The following is a 24757-nucleotide window of genomic DNA, read 5'->3' as shown; positions in this document are numbered from 1 at the left end:
ATAATCTTGTGATTGTTACTTCCTCCAATGATCTTCGATATTCCGAGGGCATGCTATCGATGTGTTCCGTCTGATCTGATCGCAATAATACACGTTTCTTCCATGTATGTATTCTCTCTTTAAGAGCGAGGTACCTCTTACATTCCTAATATTGACGTATATGTTTCTAATTTCGCCGAAGGCTATTTTCATTTTCCAAAACCCTAATCAGTTCACCGGACGACCATTTATTTTTGATATCTTCGAAACTTTTGTGCAGCTATTTTGGTTTTGCTTCCCTACACCTATTTATTTCATTCGTAACCGACTTTTATTGCTGTACTCCAGTCTTTTCCTCAACATTTATGTACTTCCTTCCTTCGTCGATCACCTGAAGTATTTCTCTGTTACCCATGATTTCTTCGCAGTTACCTTCCTTGTACCTATGTTTGTCTGTCAAAATTCTCTGGCAGTTTCCGGGTGATTAAGCGTGGCAGTGTGGTACTGGTGTGCAAGACACACTCACCCTTGGCTATCGAACTTACTTGGAGTTGCTTCGCCGATCTTCTTTCCAGAATTGCCAGCTACGATGTCCTGCAAAACTTCTTCTCCGAAGATAAGATGCTACATTGGAGGATTTTTTTATATTTTCAAAATAACTCCGTACACTCGAGAATGCTTTGACTTCAATCTCACTGTATTTTCATCACACATAATAGTTTTCATACAACTAAAATATTTTTCGTAATCTCGACACCTTCCGGTCCGTCAGAAACTATCAAATTAATTTTCCCATAAATACAGTCTACAAATCTTCCCAGGTTTAACAAGACAACTGACCGGACCATACGAAAGTAAGAGAATGAATAAGTAATTGTCTCTTCTCTTCTTTCAACAACATTCAAATGTTCACACAATAATGTTTGACGTCGCACGAAGTACGGCGCACTTATTCCTTGAGCTGGACGTGTAACTTCTTAGGTGGGCTCGGCGACTACCTACCCACGCCGATCATGCGTCCGATTCACGTTCGTCCTGCACACGCATCATTGTGGTGCAGTGGACACAGTTCTACGTCACCACACACATCTCTAAAATAACGAGTGTTCGAGAAGGTGGAAATACAAGGGCCTCTAGAATTTAACCCGAAATTCTCGGGGCACTACAATTCTGAACTGTTTGCTGTGGTGGTTATTGCCACAGTATTTACAGCCTCAGAGATCTTCAACCGCGTTTCATCATTTCTCAGTAGTTCCCTAACCCACATCTTCCACATCGATTCTTCCAGACGGTTCTCTTAAACTCGAACCTGCTCTTTAAGATTATCATTGTGTGATCCGAGGCGATATCTGCTCCGGGATACGCCTGAGAATCCCATACCTTATTTCTATGTCTCTGTCTGACCTCGATGTAATCCACCTAAAATCTTCCTCTGTGTCGAAACCTTTTTCATATATACCTCCTTCTCTTGTGGTTTTTGAAGAGTGTATTCGCTATTAATAACTTAAATTTGTTCCAAAACTCGATTGGTCTATCTTCTCTAATATTTCTACAACCAAGCATATTTTCTCCCGTAACTCTCTCTGCCATTCCGTCCCCTACTGCCGTATTCTGATCCCCTATGATTATTAGACAACTATGTCCCTTTATTCTTTTACATCTCTCTTTTTACTGGTACTCTGATCGGAATCGTGTACAAAACGTTCTCCCACAGTCCCTAGAAGACGTGCCGCGGAAAATTCGTCAGCTTAACCGCTTTCAGCATGACGGGGCACAGCACACTTTGCCTATTTTTCAAGAAGTCGCAATTTCTATTTTTATTGAAATCTTCGTTAACAAGCACTCGTCCTTAACGAAACATGTTGTGGTCGGTAACCAGTACTGTGGATATATGTAGGTTAAACACCGGACCCAATAAATTAGTTGTTGTTTGATGTAAAAAATTGAAAACGGTTTGCCTACTTTGTGATGATATGGCCCAACGTCAAATCTAAGTTCTTCAGTGAGGAACTTTTGCAAATTTTTCCAATAATAACGATCATACAACAAACAATTAACGAGAAGCTAATGGAAAAAATTTCATAAGTCCACGTATTCATGGTATTTTATCTCCATAGAAATCACTTGTAATGCTCATTACTTCATGGACTGGAAACTAAGTACAGTGTCTGGCGTTACATTTTTTTCAATCCTCCGGCCTCCACAGAGATGGTGGCATCAGCTTTTTCTTCTTTTCCTGTAGAAATGTACAACATACCACTGTGTCCACTGTGTACAACACTATCCATAAACAGATTTCCAATTATTTCTATCTGCTATATGATTCCACTCTATGCTTCCTCTCCTAAGAAGAGCTCGTTCCCTGTCTATTTTTTCTGCACTTCTTCGTTTCGTACTTCATCTAACTCTTGCCATGTTCTTATATCTTTAAGCTTTTAATGCCTGAAGTTTTTTCTTCCTGTTTATTACGTACATTAAACATTTAGATTTCATGTACTGCTACCCCTACAGCATAGAAATGTGATCTTCATACGCAGAGTTTGTGTGACTCACTATTCCATTTCCATTCACTCAGGTTCCTACGTGCTGTTTTCTTAAATTTCAATCTACTCTTCGTCATTACTAAACTATCATGTTGGTCTGTAGCTGCTCCTGGGTAGACCGTAGGATCCAACATCTTATTTGGGAATCTCTCTCTGATCGTGACGTAATCCAGCTAGAATCTTTCTATATTTCCAGGTGTTTTCCAAGTATCCCAAATCTTATAATTTTTCAACAGGATATTCGCTGTTACTTGCTGAAATTTACAGCAGAACTCAGCTAGTCTTTCAACTTTCTCATCCCTGTTAACGAGTCCATTTTTTTTGTAACCCTTTCTTCTACTCCATCCCCTACAGTTGAATTCCAGTTCCTCATGACTATTAGATTTTCATCTGCCTTTAGGTACTGAATTACGCTTTCCATATCCTCATATACTTCATCCATCTCTTTTATATTCTGCTTCGGACGTCGGCATGTAAACCTGACGTATTGTTGTCTTCAAAGCTTCCAGCCGATTCTGATGAGAACAATGCCATCGCTAAACTGTTCACAGTAACTCCACTGCTGTTGAAATTATTCTATATTCTTCTGATCAGAAGTCCTTATTTGGTTTCAGTTTCACTTCACTGACACCACTTTATCTAGAATGAGCCTTGGCATTTCCCATTTCATGAGTGTTAGCTTTCCTGCCACTTTCAGACTTCTGATTTCGACGTTTCTGATCGAAGAGTACTAGCCTTTCGTTGGTCATTCCACCTCCTCCTCATGTCAGCGCCTTCTCCCCCTTCCTTGGCGGCATCCTACCGGAGATCCGAATAGGGGGATTAATCTCGAATGTTTTGCCAATGCAGAGATCCTCATGACATTTTTCATACAGGCCATATGTCCTGTTAATGCGTTTTTAATACAGTGGTTTCCATTGCCTTATGCATTCTCATGCCGTTGATAATTGCTGATTGATCCGACTTTTAGGAGCAGTTTCCCACCCGAAGACCTCAAGGACAAGAAAGTGCCCTGCACCTCTGTCCACTCCTACACCCTCTTTGACAAGGGTGTTGGCAGGACGAGGGTGAATTCTTATGCCAGAAGTCTCTGTCCGCCACTGCTACTGATTATTTTTCAAAATTTAAGCAGTGGATATGTTTTATTAGTCAAAGACGGTCCGCGGAGACAAGGGTCGATCTTGAAGAACTATTTATAGTGTGGTAAAGTACATGACTGATTTTTGGCAATGAAGTGTGGAAGTAGCGTTAAGCATAGTCTTTATCTTGCCTAGATATACAAATTCCCAGTTTTCCAAGCAGAATATGAGATATTTGCAGTTACTCACAGTGTGAAAGGCATGGAGTCTGACAACGCGTTGACGTGAAACACATACATGGGGTAGTGAAAATATTTTGTTTGTCATCTCTAAGCAGTCAAGCTGGACCACGACATTTGGTGACTGTGTTCGTCCTTCTCCACATATTCACCCTTCAGAGCTACATATATCTCCGACGACGAATGACTTGGCAGAGACAGTTATAAACATGTTTATTTTAACTGTTCGGAAAAAGAATCCTACCTCGAAAATCACTTTGTCATCATTCTGGAGGATTGTTGCCGCTCGACAGTCCAATGTAGCAAGTGGGACGGAGCGTTTCGTTTTGGCTGCAGCAACGTGCTAAGGTACAGTGGCGCCGGGTTTAAGTGTGTACCAGGATAGCAGATGTGCAACTGCCAAAATAAAAACAAAATAACATGACTTCTACATTTACATCTACATCTACATGTTTACTCTGCAATTCACACTTAAGCGCCTGGCAGAAGGTTCTTTATGTTTTCGAAGTGGTTATTAAAAATTTACGATTAACAGTTTTATAGGCCCACTGCGTACGCTAGGATAGCTTTCCAGCATGCACTTCTATTTTCTTAGCGACAGAAACATCGTCCTGATGGAACTTAGCGGAATATTGGACGGTGACACAATGTTTACAGAAAGAACGATTGCACTAGCTTCTAATATACGCTCCCAGGTGTCAAGAGTAGCTTTTTATGTACCTTGTGTCTGCTATGTGGTGTGTTTTCTGCCCGTGGAGTTGCGTGGGGACCGACGCAGGAGAGGACCTTCTCCGTGCTCAGACGCAGCCTCCGAGAGCGGCCAAAGCCGTCGGCCATTTAGCAGCGCTAGAGCCACAGATGATCGCTCGTTTTTTACGTAAACGATTTACTGGACTCTTACCAACAGTGAGACACATTTTCCTACATATTCAGCGACGCAGAGCAAAAACTCGCTGCTTGAATTTCCAAAAGTAAGTCAAATACCCCCCACCCCAACCCCGTTCACGGTCAGCTTCTACCACTCATCTCCAGCCTCGCCCACAAGACGGAAGGTGCATTATCTCAGCGTGAGTTTGGTAGTTGACACCTCGCCCAAAACAGTTGTCTGCTCCCGTCGCGTGCTAGACCTAACATTCGCACACTGTCACACCTTTACAAATCACGAATAGCCTTCAACTTAATGCACCGCCACTAGGGGCTGTACCTTAGATGCTTGGACCCTTCTCATTACAGTTCAGCTACAGTGATGGAAATGGAAATCATTACAGCATGATGCGTCAGTCCCATACTTCTTAAACTTTGCAGAGATGTTCAAAAATTGATGGGTGTTAAAGGATGAAACCCTTTCTCCGTTCGATGCTACGTCCACCATCAGAATGAACAGTGAAGACGACAGGCACGAACACAATAGTCTATTCCTGGTGGCAAAAGGCCTTCGAATGGCATCTTGACAAATTTCTTGCAGTGCCTGGAACACATGCTGCACCAGTTGATTAGGATTGTTGGCTGGAGGCAGAGTTTACAGTATACGTCATCACATAGCATCTCGTCTATCAACGCAGGGGAATGGGCAACTCAGTCATGGATCCATACATTTCTCAACACGTTTTAGAGTGTGATCTACAACTTGAGATCTTGCATTATCCTGCTGAAATATGCAATTGCTACCCTGGTCATCAAAAGCACGACGACAGGGTGTCCCATTCTTGCGAAGTACTGGTGAGAATTCAGCCATCTCTCCACAATTACAAAACCAGTCGTGTTATCATATTCAATAACTCCCTACATACCCTGATTTCGGGGTTGAAGAGATATGGATCATGAGAGTTACTGTTTTACACCATCGTCTACGGACACGTTCGTTTCGATCCGACTGCCGAGATAGAAGAAACAGCCATTGATCAACAAAACAGAATGCCATTCCGTTTCGCAGTTGATTCTGGCTCTGTTGTCTGTGGTGTGGTGTCAGCAGTAAACGACTCATGGGTACACGAGAGCTGACTGAAGCTCACAATAATCTGTTCGTGGTGACTCTATGCGTCTCTTCACCAGAGCCAATGGAATACTTCCACGACCTTTTCGTGGTGCTCAGATGTCCTTCATGCAATGATTCGATTATTCTCAAAGCTCTAAACATGGCGGTAAGTAGCACGTTCTCAGCCTCTGAGCATGTTACGTCAGGAACCCAATTTGAAAATTTTCAGTGGTGTTAATAATTTCTTCTTTTGGAGTAAGGGTTTTCCCTGTAATAAATGTTCTGTACAATAAGCTTCAATAAGGCACAATATGGCAAAGGTATTCATGGTGTATCATTTTCCATTTCCATCATTGTTATTATCTAATTTACATCCAGGTGTTTTGGAAACCAACATATGAAGTTTGAGGATCCTTCCTACCAACTTACCAATGACTGCATGTATCCCTTTAAAGAGGATACTTAATAGTATAGGGTCATATCATTAATGTCACAGTAGTTTATTTAGGTTTCCAGTCCAGAAGTTCCCTTGAGTCTCTAGTCTTGACGACATGTATTTTGTGAAGGCACTTCCGGATCACTTACAAAAGGAGGCGTGATTGCCATGAAATGTTCTAATAATGTTAAATACGAAACAACTATTATTCAATTGCTTGTATGTTACATTTCTATTTCACTCACTTTTTCGTACCAATTGCTTTTGTCAGAAAAATCTTCAGTACCTTGTACAAAACAGTATTCTCCACAACGTTGTTATACACCTACAAATGCACCGCATGCTGCATAAACTGCAGTAGGTTTCAGCAGACCCATATTGCTTTCAGATCCCTCTCTAGACCGACCTATTGGCCATATCAGTACCAGGATAAAGCATGTATCTTGTGTAACCCATTACGTGACTGGGTCACAACGCTACAACCTGCCGTGTGTCGTTCAACTCGTTGTGATTTTTACATTCCAATGTTATCGCACTCAGTGCACGGCTTCTGTCCCAAATAGTTCATTACGAAGATCATTTCTTAGCATTAATTTTATCAGAATGTACGGAAACAATATTTCTGATGCGTAGGTAGAAGTGTGTAAGACTGTGTTTTTTTAATGCGGCTTTGTTTATATTAAGTGCTTCGTCTGTCTAAGATATATATAAGAGCCACGAACATCATTCATTTAATACTTGCAAACCTGTCTTTATAAAGAAGTTGCTTAAATCGGATCCGTCAAGCAAGTAGTGTCCACGTAGTTCGTGTTCGAAGAAAGAAGGGAGAAAAACTTTATTCCAAAACCCAGCCACCTTAGATCTCATTAGAGACTAGGGTGGCTATAGTGATGTAGGTATGTGTAGATTAAATAGTAAGGCACACATGGTTCAGTATTTAAGATGTTATACAAAAAAATGTTATGAATTTGGTTCCGATTCATTGGTATCGGTGGTGTTCAAATTCGTCTACAGATTCGACAAAAATGCCTGTGGCGGATCAGGTATCTCCACGGAGAGCGTAACTAAAAACGGTATTGAAATAATAATGTTGGATGGGAGGTAGGAGGATTCGATTAATGGAAGGTACTTAACTGATTGACATCTCATGCGCTACACATAGAAAAATACTCGTACAGAAAAATGACAGGCATTTCACGGAAGAATAGCACGTGCACCGAGAAACAATTGGCCGTGCCGTGATGTGGCGTATACAAGGATGAGAGCAACAGGCATGTGAACAATAACCGCTTGCACTCGTAACAAGACAAGTAGGTCAGTTGTCGTCGTATTGTGCGCAAATTTCTCTTCGAAATCATAGCATCAATCGATGTGGCTGAGAAAACGTCATAAACCGTTTTTTACTGGTTTATTTTGAACAGGTGGACTGAAATGACTCTAGAAACCAGATTATACCAGTAGTTGCTGGAAATTATTTAAAAACGTAAAATGAACAGAGAAGTCGATGAATTAGCGCAGTGCGGTAAAACTCAAGCCATTATGGAATATTACAATGTTCATAAAGACAGCAGCATAAATAAGTGACTGATGTAATAGTGAGTGCTGGCTGAAGGGTAGGGATGAGAAAAAAAAGAAAACTGTAATTACTTCTGTGATTTGTGTTGCTAGTTCCTGCAGAAACAAGAAAATCCGAAATGATGAACTTACTGTTCGGAGAAAATCGCTGGATTACATCGTTTGTATTATAAGAAAGAGTTCCAAAGCAGAAGCCACACTGCGAACTGTTCACAAGAGCAAATATAAACCATGTGTATTTCTCAATTCTTGTTGATTGTAAGGTATCCACAAAAAAATACGTAAAATAAAAACAGCGTCGAGAGAACGAAGGAGGAACTATGATCAGTATGGCTTAGCAAGAAGTGAACAGAAAAACTTAGCGGGGTGAATGAAAAGGGTGTTAGTTGTCGAAATATTAAATATGTGTTTAATAAAAGTGAAGGACGAATTCTTATCAAATGTTTAGCTTTCAAAACCACTATAAGGGTGCAAAGGAGAGAACTGACAGAATGAAGTTGTAAAATGCAGCTCATCTGATATTGAACATTAGTCTAGAGATAACCATTTTGAAGAAAAGGGTTGACTGACTTTGAGAAACGAGAGGTCTGATCTCAAACGGGACAACTGATACTACCAATGCGGGATGTCGGCGTCTTCCTGCAACGATAATGCTGCATGTGATGTCATACGTGTGTGACTGAGAAGAGTCCAGAAAACTGATAATATTTATTTACCCCGTACGTTTGTTGTTGAAATAAAAACTATGGTGACAGACTGATCAGCAGCAAAACTCAAAGTCTAGCTTAGATTGAATAATACCAGTTTGGTTTTGAGTTCACCAAGTGGTATCGGACGTTCCAGTTGATCCATTTCTTTTTCTTTAGTTTTGGATAGAGCATTCGAATAGGACTTCAACGACAAGACATTTGTGGATATTGATCAAGTAATAATATCATAGCGCCACAAACACTCGTTCGCCTAAGCAGGAAGGCTCCTCAAACGTCTGCTCTACTGCATCAAAATTAATGCAAGTAGACATAATTCAGATAGCGTTCTTTTGTGTGTTGTATCGTGAGATCAAAAATGTTGGCTTTTGACACTGGTGCGTATTATAAATGATTCCGGACATACGACAACTCTTGTTGGATTTTCTGTGGATTGCTGCAGCACAGGCCCATATTACACGGTATTACATTTCTTGATGAGATGTCGGCAGTTCCTTGAAAACATCTCATAATAATTCTCCCCAAAGTAAAGTTCCAGAGGTCTTCAGTGTTGTGCACGTACTAGCCATTTTGTGTTTCGCAAACGACCGATCCAATGATCTCCTAACTTTCTGTCATGTTGGTATGACCTTACTTGCCTTACGTCCAGTGAAATGACTTCCAACAAATGCGACTTTATATCTCTTAGGAACTGCAAAACCTTATGACTGAGTTCCATTAGTAATACAAGTACCAGTGACATATTTCTTGAGCGAAATGTGGAAAAGAAATTCGTTATAATTTATTCTTGGAACACTCCTTTGGATGATCCCACTTGTACATTCAAGCTGGTTCATAGCGATTCGTGATTACTGCCAATGAAATGTTGGTTGGGTTTATCTCATAGGATGTCGTTCTTCTTCATTGGTGTATTAACTTTTCTTCACTCTTTACGATTCTTAACTTTATTTTGAACTGTTTACGTAGATATATTGGGTGTTTGGCATGTTTGGGATACGTGTAGGATACATCCACAACTCTGCTTTAATAATCTGTGGACATTTGCCTGAAACAAAAACCATATCCCCCTCTTAGACACTAATATACTTTATAAAAGTCTGAGTAGTGTGGCGAATATATTGCCTGATAGCTTCAACAGCAGAACACAGAATGACTGGCTACAAATGCACAGAGAAATACATGCTACTTGGAGGGACCTCTTGTCCTGAATGTCTGACATTGGTTTACGTCCCTTTTATCTTATAACTGTTTTATCAGATTCCACAAATATTATGTTAAAATCATCTTCGAAGGCACTTCCCAACGCCACAGGAAACGTATACAGTTCCATTTAAAAACAAGTCAGTGATACAATACAGCAACTACACTGCCGGAACAAAAAACTGGTACACCTGGAAAGACGACATCGATTTTTATCCCATGAGAGTGTATGCCACCTGGGGGTTAGTAAATGTATCGATAATCGTTTCAACGTCGTCAGCCAACAGACAGCGTAGTTGCATAGCCACCAGAGCACCATCTGTGTCTGTCCTGCAACAAGGAATTCTCACAGACAGAAGGCCCAGTATGATGCAAACGTGCGAAGCAAAGAGGCAACCACGCCACGAATATGTTCTCGCGCTTCATACAGTCATCTTAGCGAGTTTGCACGGGCTCACATTCTGGTCTTCCGAGGGGAGGGATGATCGTTTCGGAGAATTACCACACAAGCTGGACGTGCGGCATCAGCCGTGCAACGATGCTACTATCAATAGTCACATGCACTCTTACTTCCTTTATTGAATATTGAAGTGACCTGTGCAACTTTCCAGTCTTTGGGTACGGATCTTTCGTCGAGCGAATGCTATTGCATCAGCATACCCTGAAAGAAACCTAACTGATATACAGTATGGACCGGAAGACATGCCTTTGCTAAGTGATTAAGTTGATTCATTTCTCCGAGGGTTTCTATGGGGATGTTCACGTGACCAATGATACCAGCATCATTGCACAACTGAAGCAACACGCCCAATTAGTGTTCCAGTTCTCCGAAAGGAAAATGCCGCCACTCCCAAGACCGCAATTTGACCGCTTTTAAACTCACTCAGATGGCTGTAGGAAGCACGAGTGCGTCTCCGTGGCGAGGTTGCCTGCATGCTTCACACGTTTGCATCACGCTGAGCCTTCTGGCTGTAAGCTTTCCCTGTTAAAGGGTGGACTCAGATGGTGTTCTGGTAGATATGCCACTATGCTTGACGGACGACTTTGAAACTATTATCAGAACGGCTACTATACCCCAAGTTGGAAATGTCGTCATCGGGTCAAAAGCGACATCGTCATTCCAGGTGCAAGCACTTTTTTATATAATGTGTGTGTGTGTGTGTGTATAAGAGAGAGAGACATCGAAAGAGAACGAGAACGTTTAAGCCTCTCTGAGACGAACCTAGCTAAATAAGACAAACGATCCCATGTGAAAGATGTTAGTCGTCCAATAACCCGACTGGCGCGGCGGTAGCATCCGGTCTCAGACCTTGCCCAAGCGCAGTGACCTAGCTGCGGGGAACTGGCGCTGCGCGTGTTCACTGCGGAGATAATGAGAATTAAGGAGTGTCCCGCGCAGTTGCGAGGCCTGCACCGTGCCCCATTTGTTTGTGTTTGCAGTCTGCATGTCTGTGTGGCCCTGCTGACCGTACTGCTGCCCCACAGTTAACCAGCAAACCATGGAATGTGTTTTGGTGCTTCCGTCTGCCCCCTCGCATGCTATAACATTACTTTTACTGCAGCATTTTAATGCGATTTATATTTCTTTCAGTTTACATGAAGAAATTTGAGATTAACAGTTACATCTTTGTTCATGAAAATTAAAAAAAAAAGTATTTTAGCTGAACTAATACAGAAGTACATTTATGTTACAGTTTTGTCCCAGCTAAATCTGGTACCTGTTAGAACTAAATTTTGGTGTGACAAGGAAGTGGCTCATAGAAAGGTTGTTTGGATCCTTAAGAAATATCTATGTTCGCTACCGAAAATCACTTGAGTGACGTATTCTAAAGTTACCGAATTCGCTGTCTTATTTTGCAGATGGCAGTGTGGTTCTTTTCCTTCCTTTAGCTGAATACCTTTTCCACAGAGGTTGGAGACAAATATGCAAACGGTGAGAAACACATGCTTAAACGTCAGTGCCGATGCTAGCCAAGCCTGGAGGTGGCACTGTTTTAGTTGACCACGGCATGCCCTCAATTTGTTGCAAGTGTAGTCGTCGACAGAACTGCGTTCTGGATAGCTGTGAGTGCGTTACGTCAGAGCCAAGTGAATTCCAAATTGGACAAGTTATTTATACTCATATTCTGGGTGCTTCCGTAACAAAGGAACCGAAATCTTCTTGTTTCAAGATGATCACATCGAAAGTTTATGCTGCACACAGCTGAATTTGAGAAACGTCATCGGTTGAGTCACAACGCGGACGAAAGTGTCGGCTGTGTGATCGTGGCGGACGGTCTTTTAAGTGCATTATGACGAAAAATAAGAGGCTGGCAGCTGAAGAAGTCACTGCAGAAATGAATGTCGCAGTCACCAAACCTATCACCACCAAAACAAGAAAGTAGCTCCTTATCCAGGGATTCCATGGCGAGCTGGAATACCGAAACCACTCATCAGCGATACAAATGACCGTAACAGGAAAACGTGTTGCCGGAGCCCAACAAAACCTGGGATAGCAACCTATAGAAGAAAGTCATTTGGTCGGATGTGTTGTTGTTTCACACTGTTTCTAACTTCTGACAGAGTTTACGATCCATAGTGAAACACGGCGAGGATTCCGTGACGATTTGGGCACTATTGTTACTCTGCCAGCTAGCAATATTGCCAAAGATTATGTGAGCATTTTGGGGTATCAGGTTCATCGCATGGTACAATTTTCGTTACCCAAAGGTGGTGCGGTGCCCGAAAACGACAGGGCGACTGTTCACATACACTGCAGCATCGTTCAGGAGTGGTTTTGCGACGACGAGAATGAAATGTCTCATCTCTCGTGGCCACTACAGTCGCCGGATCTCAGTACTTTTGTGTCTCAATATTATTTGGTCTTGGTACTTTGGAGAGAAGGTTGTACGATCCTTATCATCCTCAGTCAGAGTTACATGAACTTGACACCGGAAGGACGGTATAAGATTCTCTCGAAAATCGTGCAAGACCTTTATTTATGCACTCCGAGACGACTGGAATGTGTTGTGTTCCAATATATTTTTGTACATCCCTGCAAATAAGAAAATTTCAGTGATAGACTTCCTTTCTTGAATTGACACACGTTCACATGTGTGCGAAATCTTATGGGACTTAACTGCTAAGGTCATCAGTCCCTAAGCTTACACACTACTTAACCTAAATTATCCTAAGGACAAACACACACACCCATGCCCGAGGGAGGACTCGAACCTCCGCCGGGACCAGCCATACAGTCCATGACTGCAGCGCCTAGACCACTCGGCTGATCTCGCGCGGCTCTTGAATTGAGTTAACAGTAAAAATACATTGACTACTGCATGGTACAAAAATTTAAATGACTATTGCGATTCCCAAGATATTAGGGCCATTTGAAATTGTACACTACCAAGAAATACACTCCACACACACTAGCGCAGATGAGGCATCCGATGAGTGATGTTTACGCCAGTCTCTACGATGAGTGGGCTGACGATTCGGGTGACGTAGCAACAAATTTCCCAAAATATTTAGTATTTTTATCGGATCCACAAAAACGATATGCCGTTGAATTTTATTCACAGATCTCCATTTATGATGGAAAAGTTATCATATTTTCATTTGGACGAATACTGGTGGCCGTTGGTCTTTATTTGATGTGTCAGTCGAGTACTTCTCGGAGTGTAGTCGGTTAGGCCTTTTCGAACCAAACGAACTTAGTCTGAACCAATTTTTGTCACATTAAAGTTAACAAATCTCTTGCAGAAGCTACATCCAGTAATGTCACGTCTGTATTCTGTGTATTACAGTCATTAACAGTGGCGTAGTACATAATGCCAGTGCTTATCGAAAAGAAAAGGACAATACCGTATAGATTAATAGCAGATGATGGACGGATAACGGATGCTGACGATCCAAACCATTAAGACCACTGCCAACCACGAGATTCAGTATCTTCTGCTGGTGTTATATGCACGAGGAAAGTATTATTTAGAGCTGATATTCTGATGAAAAAAAGTTCCATATTTAAAATATCTGCTAATCTTTTATTTCCGCAAAAAATCATTCAAGTGGTTTTCGGTATGGTACACCGATATCTCTTTTACAACCAAAAAAGTTTGTGTCAATCATTTTCTTGACATATCTGTTTTATTGACAGATAAAAATTAACATAGTTGTAGCTTGGAAGAATATAAGTGGAGCAGAGACAAATTGTACGGGCCGTAAATAAGGAAATGCGCTGACATAAGAGACTTTGGCAAAACACATGTTGTTGTAGCTCTGCACACGCTAACGTGCGTCTTGCAAGCGTCAAAGCTGTTTTGCTTCTCGTGTCCTACTGTCGTCAGCATCTATGAAAACTGGTGGGAGAATGGTGAAACCAGGAGTAGGCGACAAGGTGGTCGACCTCCGTGCCAAGTCTCAGATCGTGGAGGTCGATGGTGTGTTCGATGTACGATAGGTGAACTGCCTCAGATATGACGACAGAGTCCACTGCTGGTGCAGGCACAAGTATTTCGGCGAAAAGCGTTCTACAACATTGATGAACAGGTGGTTCTGCAGCAGGCGACCCCTACGTCTCCCCGTGTTGACTCAACGGCATCGTCCACTGCGACTGCAGATGGAGATGGAACAGCGGATCAACGGAACGTGTCGCCTGGTCGAATAAATCACGTTTCTTGGGTCCGGATACGCCGGCATTCCGGTGAACAGCAGTTCAAAAAATAAACCGCACTATGTCCATAGGTCCGTGTGGGCAGTATTTAACTTGGAGGACTTTTACCTTGGCTTCCATATGACTTCCAGTAGTAAACGATGTCACCCCAGTAAATGTGGACTATGTGAAAATTATTGTGGATTGCGTGCATTGCATCTTTTGACTCTTGGTGTCTTCTGCGACGGCGCAGAAGCCTTTCAGCAGGATAACTGTCCGAGGCACGATAACTGTCCGTCGCACACGGCAAGTATCTTTCAACACTCGTTTGAGGAGCATGACTGTGAACTCACGAGAAGCTCATGCCAAGGTTACCATATTCGTCACGCATGATTCAGATGGAACACGACTGGGACGCTATAGGGCTTCAGTTCTGCACCCACGAACAACCGGTCCTTAAATTATGAGAATCACGTTACCAGTGTGTAGATGTCTCTTTCCACATACCTCGTAAGCCAAACGTACCTCCTAAGCCAAACCTATGCCATGCAGAATAACTGCTGTGCTCCGTTCCAAAGGAGGACAAACACGATACGACGCATGTCATAACGTTTAGGTTTGTCAGAGTACACTAAGAAACCAGAATTCGTGAACCTTGCAGCACCAGCAGACATCTAACTGGCAAGACCTTTATATCTCAAATTAAGAACGTGACAATTTAAAACTGATTATGGTTACAGTAGTGTACGTTCTAAGGAAAAAAACGCAATATTCAGCAATATTCGGTGATTTATTCGAGAGAAGAGTTTCACAAATGGTGCACGACAGTAGCGCATTGGTCCACTTCTGGCCCTTAAACTATTCAGCAATATTCGGTGATTTATTCGAGAGAAGAGTTTCACAAATGGTGCACGACAGTAGCGCATTGGTCCACTTCTGGCCCTTACACTATTCAGCAATATTCGGTGATTTATTCGAGAGAAGAGTTTCACAAATGGTGCACGACAGTAGCGCATTGGTCCACTTCTGGCCCTTACACTATTCAGCAATATTCGGTGATTTATTCGAGAGAAGAGTTTCACAAATGGTGCACGACAGTAGCGCATTGGTCCACTTCTGGCCCTTACACTATTCAACAATATTCGGTGATTTATTCGAGAGAAGAGTTTCACAAATGGTGCACGACAGTAGCGCATTGGTCCACTTCTGGCCCTTACACTATTCAGCAATATTCGGTGATTTATTCGAGAGAAGAGTTTCACAAATGGTGCACGACAGTAGCGCATTGGTCCACTTCTGGCCCTTACACTATTCAGCAATATTCGGTGATTTATTCGAGAGAAGAGTTTCACAAATGGTGCACGACAGTAGCGCATTGGTCCACTTCTGGCCCTTACACTATTCAGCAATATTCGGTGATTTATTCGAGAGAAGAGTTTCACAAATGGTGCACGACAGTAGCGCATTGGTCCACTTCTGGCCCTTACACTATTCAACAATATTCGGTGATTTATTCGAGAGAAGAGTTTCACAAATGGTGCACGACAGTAGCGCATTGGTCCACTTCTGGCCCTTACACTATTCAGCAATATTCGGTGATTTATTCGAGAGAAGAGTTTCACAAATGGTGCACGACAGTAGCGCATTGGTCCGCTTCTGGCCCTTACACTATTCAGCAATATTCGGTGATTTATTCGAGAGAAGAGTTTCACAAATGGTGCACGACAGTAGCGCATTGGTCCACTTCTGGCCCTTACGCAAGCAGATATTCGGCTGAGAACTGATTGACAAAGCTGTTGGATGGCCTCCTGAGTGATATCGAGTCAAATTGCGTACAGTTGAATCGTAAGATAGTCAAACTCCTGAGCTCTTTGAAGGGCTCTACCCATAACGATACAAGCTTTCTCAATTGAGATCCGGCGGCATTGCTGGCCAAGGTAGGGTTTGGCAAGCGCAAAAACAAGCATTAGTAACTCTCGTCGTATGCGGGTGGCAATTATCTCCCTGAAATGTAAGTCAAGCACAGCTTGCCATGAAGGGCAGCAATATCGTCGACGTACCGCTGTGCTGTAAGGCGCCTTGAATGACAACCAAAGGAATGCTTCTATGAAATGAAATGGCACCCCAGACTACAACTCCCTGCTGTCGCTCCGTACGGGGGGCGACCATCATGTTGGTATCCCTCCGCTGTCCAGGGTGTCTGCAGACACGTCTTTGCTAGTGATTGTGGCTCACGTCGGAGCGGGACTCATCACTGAGGACAATTCTACCCCAGTCAATGAGGATCCAGGACGAATGTCCTCGACACCATTGCAAACGGCCTTTTTGGCGTGCAGATGTCATTGGAAGTCGGCGCAAGGGGCACCATAAGCTCAGGCCCCTTTCTGTGAGCCGCCTATTAATGGTCCTTGTGCTCAGTGAAGCACCAGTTGTACATCGGATCGGTGATAATGTTGAATCTGAGGATATGAGTGTTGCTTGATCATCTCGTCCGGTCGTCTCTCTAGGTCGACCGCTTCCTTCCTGATGCGGTGTTCGGCCATGGTTCACCCAGCCTTGCCAACGTAGTCGAATAGTGGCTTCTGTTTAAATGACGAGTCATTGGCCGATTATTCCAACCGGCTGCTATGAGCCCACCTGCACGTCCACTGTCAAATGCGGACATCTGTGTATAATGTTCATGGGTCTGTCTGCAAAATATAGTTACTGTTTAACTGATTACACGGAACGAAATTTGCAAAGAATTTATGCCCTGGTCCACTGCTTGCTATCCTTGCCAGCTGCGCCATAAAATTGCGCTGAAGCTTTACGCAGTATCCAACGGCAGCCAAAGTTTACAGTTTTGCATTTTCCGGCGGTACCTGTATGAATATTAGTTTGTGACCAATGTGCATAACTTCTCCGTGATGCGTCTTTTTTTGCCTTTGAGTGTATGTTATCTCTCATATCCACAGATCGAGGACCCCGCTTACTACAGTTACAGCCATTGCGTGAAAGTTTGGCTTCGAATCGAAGAGAGCCTGGACAGACACCAAAGTCTCAAGCGATATTTTATAGACTGTACTGGAGTTTCTTTGAAGTAAGGAAACGTATCTTGCTGATGACCCGAATCAGCACTATACTCGTAAATGAGACAGGTGTTAGCAAAATGCTTGTGCTTCTTAACAAGTAACTGCCAGCCGCATCGAGGTCCGCGATACCACCACGAAAAACAGTACACACCAACCTTCGATGCATGCACGATAGAATACACCATTGTTTACAGATCATGACTGGTGGTCAAAATGGGAGTATTACTTGTTATAGGAAGTTGCAGACGAGCATTGAATCCACGGAGCGTGCAAGCGTAGTGCCCATGAGTTAATTTATTGTTGTAGTTAGATGAGAAAACGGTTTGTTCAAAGGCACAAGGAGCTGCCCGAGATTCTCAACAAATATTTGTTCGAAGGTATTATGTTGGGTCGTGTCGGGAAATTTCGTCTATAAGAACGTAACAATGTATTCTGGAAATACACTCGGCTAAGGAAATTTATGTAGACATCTGGCGAAACGGAAATTACATTATTAAACAACATGTTAAAGTAAAGGAGTAAAATAACAAGGAGCCCAGAGTTCAATTTGAATCTTAGATAATACAGTAGAATGCATGCACCGAGACTTACGCTATGAGTGATATAGTTGTTGTGTGTTGATTATATCAACACGTAGTTTAAATTCTCACTTTCTACTCTTAATTATTCATCACAGATTTTTCAGTTTTGGATCCTACAGCATCAGCATCAATCTGATCCTTATGTTCGGGGTCATCCTATTACGTGAGACATCAGAAAGGGTGAAAGTTGAGAATGAGATTTTCACTCTGCAGCGGAGTGTGCGCTGATATGAAACTTCCTGGCAGATTAAAACTGTGTGCCCGACCGAGACTTGAACTCGGGACCTTTGCCTTTCGCGGGCAAGTGCTCTACCAACTGAGCTACCGAAGCACGACTCACGCCCGGTACTCACAGCTTTACTTCTGCCAGTACCTCGTCTCCTACCTTCCAAACTTTACAGAAGCTCTCCTGCGCAGGAGAGCTTCTGTAAAGTTTGGAAGGTAGGAGACGAGGTACTGGCAGAAGTAAAGCTGTGAGTACCGGGCGTGAGTCGTGCTTCGGTAGCTCAGTTGGTAGAGCACTTGCCCGCGAAAGGCAAAGGTCCCGAGTTCAAGTCTCGGTCGGGCACACAGTTTTAATCTGCCAGGAAGTTTCATATCAGCGCACACTCCGCTGCAGAGTGAAAATCTCATTCTGGAAACATCCCCCAGGCTGTGGCTAAGCCATGTCTCCGCAATATCCTTTCTTTCAGGAGTGCTAGTTCTGCAAGTTTCGCAGGAGAGCTTCTGTAAAGTTTGGAAGGTAGGAGACGAGGTACTGGCAGAAGTAAAGCTGTGAGTACCGGGCGTGAGTCGTGCTTCGGTAGCTCAGTTGGTAGAGCACTTGCCCGCGAAAGGCAAAGGTCCCGAGTTCAAGTCTCGGTCGGGCACACAGTTTTAATCTGCCAGGAAGTTTCATATCAGCGCACACTCCGCTGCAGAGTGAAAATCTCATTCTGGAAACATCCCCCAGGCTGTGGCTAAGCCATGTCTCCGCAATATCCTTTCTTTCAGGAGTGCTAGTTCTGCAAGTTTCGCAGGAGAGCTTCTGTAAAGTTTGGAAGGTAGGAGACGAGGTACTGGCAGAAGTAAAGCTGTGAGTACCGGGCGTGAGTCGTGCTTCGGTAGCTCAGTTGGTAGAGCACTTGCCCGCGAAAGGCAAAGGTCCCGAGTTCAAGTCTCGGTCGGGCACACAGTTTTAATCTGCCAGGAAGTTTCATATCAGCGCACACTCCGCTGCAGAGTGAAAATCTCATTCTGGAAACATCCCCCAGGCTGTGGCTAAGCCATGTCTCCGCAATATCCTTTCTTTCAGGAGTGCTAGTTCTGCAAGTTTCGCAGGAGAGCTTCTGTAAAGTTTGGAAGGTAGGAGACGAGGTACTGGCAGAAGTGAAGCTGTGAGTACCGGGCGTGAGTCGTGCTTCGGTAGCTCAGTTGGTAGAGCACTTGCCCGCGAAAGGCAAAGGTCCCGAGTTCAAGTCTCGGTCGGGCACACAGTTTTAATCTGCCAGGAAGTTTCATATCAGCGCACACTCCGCTGCAGAGTGAAAATCTCATTCTGGAAACATCCCCCAGGCTGTGGCTAAGCCATGTCTCCGCAATATCCTTTCTTTCAGGAGTGCTAGTTCTGCAAGTTTCGCAGGAGAGCTTCTGTAAAGTTTGGAAGGTAGGAGACGAGGTACTGGCAGAAGTAAAGCTGTGAGTACCGGGCGTGAGTCGTGCTTCGGTAGCTCAGTTGGTAGAGCACTTGCCCGCGAAAGGCAAAGGTCCCGAGTTCGTCTCGGTCGGGCACACAGTTTTAATCTGCCAGGAAGTTTCAGGGTGAAAGTTGACTGACAGAGAGTTGTGATGAAAAATTTTTGGCTCCACCAAACTCCAGATATTATTCAATCGTCAACATATCGCTCAAAATGTAATCCAGAGTTTCTGTACCGTTTATCGTTTTTGGAAGGAAACTTGCGCATTCTCTGCCATACATGGGCAGGTTTTCCTGCCGAAAGCCGGCACATAGGGACACGTTAAGGGCAGGTGATATCTCGAACTCTCATTGCAGTACAGCTGATGTCGAAATTGCCGTCAATGCATAGGTGTGAAAACTCCAAACCATTACTTAGTACTGGTACAGCATTTCACTAGTAACGGCAAGTTGTCAGGTGTACGACATATAAGCAGCTATTACTGTAGGATGTGCTGAAGCGGAAACGTGGCATTTTTGCTCTCAAAATGAGATCGATGGCCTTCAGATGACAACTGGAGACTTACATGGGAAGTATACTACCAACGAGCCTCCGATTTTGCTCATATTTCAAACGAAGAAATAAATACGTAGGTAAGACAAATCCTGCTCTATTACGATGCGCTTCTCAACTTTTTCGAGAAATCAAGGTTTAAAGTTATATGGTCACCTTAAACACGATACGATAGACACTTACATGCCTTCGTCATTGAATCTCCTATTAACAGTACCATGTTAAAAACACAGCAGACATATTTTCGTAGTACACAAAAGTAAGCGACCGCCCTGAGCGTTTATGAACTGTTGATAAACAACTTGATCACCTGTACCATGGGAATAAAGGCATCTGGTAAACGGCAGGTAGTAAATCAAACTCTCCGCGATCCACGAGCATGGGATGTAGCTGTTTTCTATTGACATTTCCAAAGCAATGGAAATACAGCGTACGTTATTCGAAGAAGGTATTGGGGAACAGCTTGAGGAGGTAACAAAGATTAAAAAAAGTTTACGTAAATGCATAATACGAAACTGCTGAAGTACATAGCTGCGCTATGAAAGGCATCAGTAGGTAAAGGATTGAAACAAGAATTGAAATCAGAAAATATCAAAGAACTTTCGTAGTCCAGGCGAATAAAGTGGATGTTCAGTCATACACTTAACAAAATCCCAGACATGAGGACATGGACGCTAGCATCTTTCAGTCACTGCAATAAGTAATGCTGAACACAACTTGAATATCTGCAATTAAGTCCTCCCAAATGTAATGTGCTGATACAATTTCATGATATTAGCTGCACAATATTTTTTCTTGTTAACTATAAATATTTAGAACTGTTACCTTGATACAGTTATATGAATTCAATCCTACATATGTAGTGTGATAAATATATATCTTGCAACGAAATAATGTACACTACCATAGGTATTATATATTGACAGTTAAAAGTTCTTGTCTGATTGCTCATATACATTCAGGTGACAATACCATATAATTACTAATCATTTGTTAACATTTTTCCACTTTAAGTGAAGTACTAATTTAATTCCCTTAAAATGACTCTCATAATTTGACATTATACAAAATTTAAAGGTTTCTGTTCTAATAGCATTTTTAATTTTCATTTAACATTGTATGAAATTGCTGTTTTAAAACTGAAAGGAATTATGTTCCACTGCATTTCCACAAATTATTCCGATATTTTTACATTTTGTTCAGTAGAAACAATGCTGGTGCTGTAATGAGAAATTACGGCAAAAGAAACACTGTATAAAATACCTCACTCGCTCACTCTTCATTTTTGTGGTCATTGGTACATGACAAGCATTATGTTAATTAGATATTTGGCACTATCATATTATCTCAATTTTAGGAACAAGCAAACATTGATAACAATAAAACTGATGTAGCCTTAGCAACACGTTTTTCAATTAGTGGAAGACAAATATTATGATATTTACTATGTAACTGTATCATTGGTATGACAGAGATGATGTGATTCTAATGATCAATCTCAATTTGAAACGTTAGCGATAAAATACTGTAATTGTTATTTGTCCCATTACAAGCTCACGAGTTCATGCACATGTGGCCTATAGCTTCAATATCTTAAAGCAATCAAGCATGACTCTACTGATTTGAATGTCATAATGACACATTTGATTCAAGATATAATAAAATGATACAGAAACTACATTAGTTTCCCATAATTTGATAGTTCTACAAAATTCTGCAGGAAATTAAGCTTTACATTAGCTCAGTGTAACTAGTTTTTTCATATATTGCTTCAGTTTGAGTTATAACTCACAATTTTGTATGTAATACTTTGAACATAATTAGAATGTAGGAAATTATCATTAGAATATCATTACATAAACTCAGTAAACAAGTATCCTGTGTGAAAAATAATGTACATTAGCCTCCTCACTATTGTCATTTCTGCTTTATTTGCTTGAATGATAAGTCTCTCATTTAGATTTGCTCTTGTACACACCAAAAATGTAAGTACTTAACCAATGTATTTGTTCATATTCATTACAGATCAGTTTGACAAGAAGCCCAAACAGCGTCCATTTTGACGGCTTTCAGTGGAATTGACAGCTGCCTTGCTGCAAAGTGTCGTGTCTTGGGGTGCTTGGCTGAGAGTGAATCATCAACATCATTTTGTCGCAAAAGGATGATTTCTCAAATATTAATTCTCTTCTAATTTAATTCATCCAAAGCTCTGGGAAAAGGTCTTACTGAGTATTTTATCATCGTCAAGTTTTAATATACTAAAGTAAAATTTTAGAAATGCTATTCAGTGCCATAAAATAGCAATGTATCATAAAACTGACAATAAGTCAACAATATTATGTATTTAATTTGTACAATTTTACACTGTCATATCTTGTGAATCGGCATTTGGATATGGGTGTTATTACCCAAAAAGAAAACACTTTAATCCACACTATACAGGGTTTATCAAAAACGTTCAGAAAAAGTCTCCCGTTTGTCGTCCTCTTGTGAGATTATGTTTGATGTACTTAGTGAAACTTGGTGCTTCATCTGGAAACGACTATTGAAATGCCAGCAGTGTGATTAAAATACTCCCAGTTTAGCATTTCAGGGATGTGTCTCACAGATAAGAATATGTCGAGTTTTATTTCTCAGGAATTTTTAAGGCACGAGTTACACTACTGTAGATGGGCTCAGTTGCTGGTGAAAGAAGTAACATCAGGACTCAAGAAACAATTCGGTCCAGTGAATGTGTGTGAACATTTCATTATGCTAGAGTTATTAGACTATGAAACAACTTGAAGAAATAATGGGGAACAACCTGTATGATATATTTCCTTTATCAGTTTTATCCAGTTACTATATAGAACAATTCTATGTATCACTTGTTATAAGATTTTACTATATGCACAAATATCAAAATATTTTATCACCATTTAAATATTTATCATATAAACCAAGACTAAACATGTCTAACTACAAATATTCTAAACACCCAATTTATATTTTATTTCTAAGAAAATGGCATTTTTTACCTATAAATACATAAGAAGATGCTTCCCATATAACTGCAGGAAGAGGAGTCATGCTACATCCAAAAACCACTATACTATCTCTTTAAAATGAGAAATGTATTCATTATTTTACTTAGCACTGTTTCCTGTTTATGACTCAAAATATATTTATTATTTACTTCTAAGAAGCCATAAAATCATTACCTGAGAAGGTAGCCTTCATTTCTTTCAAGATTTTCTGTGCACTTAGGCACCTGGATATTTGCTACATCAGTCTGAATTTGATTGTCTTCATTAACGACTACCAACAGTTACCAAATTAAAGCCTTATATTTATGGAAACTGTACCACAATGACCAGTTATATCGCCAAAAACTACTCTGCTGTAAGTGATTGAAGAACAATCACCTTACTACCGTCGTTAAATTTCTAGAATGTATTATCACGGTATCGTTCTTAATAAGCCAGTTGTGTGGATTAAGCAGGAGGACTATATTTACGTTGCAGCATTTTGTCTGTAGCTGTTGTGTACTTTTTATACAGTTCACCAGAGTTTTTGGTTTCGATTTGTGTTTGCAAACTGAGAAATGCACTTTCCCTCGACTGTCAAGATGGGCAAAAAGTTGTGATAAAGTTTTTAAATACTGTAACCAGCTATCTGGGGAAAACCATGGATTTAACCAAGTATATGTATAAATTGTCACACCACAACCAATGCAATAATGTGGTAATGGGAAAAGACCATCCATAAGAATCTCAGCCATTGTGGATTCAACAGTTAAAATTCGAAATATTCTATAAGTTAGGATAGCTATTGCTACTAGTCATTTAGCGTAATTTTCTTTTCTTTTGTTTCTTTGAGAACAGCAAGTCATGACAGCTAAAACATAACTTCCTGTAACCTGTTCAGCATCATATAGCGTTAGGGAAGTGTAGATATTGCATATATACCATTTCGGGGGTACATTGCAGAACAAGATATGCACAGTTATGTGACTAACATTAATAGGTGCTTCAAGGAATTTATGCTACAGAATCTTTGAAACATTAGCAATAATCATAGTTTCTAAGGCGATTACATCTTAAAGGCCCATACATTCCATTATACAAGACAAAAACACATTTCATTCTGGTTTAATCATTCACTTAAAAAAATTGTAAAGGGAACTGATTCATAAATTGCTAAACAATTTACTTTCATCTGAAATATAACATAGCAGCTCTAGTTCTAGTTTAAATCTCTTATATTGTAAAAATACTGTAAAATGACACTTAAACAATAAAAATAAGATTATAAAAGTAAAATTCTTATTATAAATTCATAATAATGAAAAGAAAAGTGTCACATAACATAAACAAGAAATCAGACTGTACTCTTATTTTGAATGGGTGTCAATCATTAAACAGTCTTTCAGTGCTTATGGCATCATTTGTATTTCATATCTTATTATATCTATATTGTGCACATACAAGGACTTGAATAAAAATATGTTACTTTTGTCTTACACTATGTTG

At 41.3% G+C, this 24757-nt stretch overlaps 1 protein-coding gene across 1 annotated transcript in view; it reads left to right on the top strand.

Moving 5' to 3' along the window:
• The window catches only part of LOC126237119 (potassium voltage-gated channel protein Shaw-like), a 369116-nt gene extending 344659 nt beyond the window's left edge, over positions 1-24457 (top strand). The window contains exon 5 of the mRNA XM_049946934.1: positions 22272-24457. Within this exon, the coding sequence (XP_049802891.1) occupies positions 22272-22309 (38 nt within the window). The 3' untranslated portion in view covers positions 22310-24457. The remainder of the gene's footprint in view (positions 1-22271) is intronic.
• The last annotated feature ends 300 nt before the right edge of the window (positions 24458-24757 follow it).

Source organism: Schistocerca nitens, chromosome 2 (genome assembly GCF_023898315.1).
Source record: "Schistocerca nitens isolate TAMUIC-IGC-003100 chromosome 2, iqSchNite1.1, whole genome shotgun sequence".
In the NCBI taxonomy this organism is placed as follows: Eukaryota; Metazoa; Arthropoda; class Insecta; order Orthoptera; family Acrididae; genus Schistocerca; species Schistocerca nitens.
The sequence above is the reverse complement of the archived record's forward strand: the minus strand, read 5'-3'. Positions and strand labels throughout refer to the sequence as shown.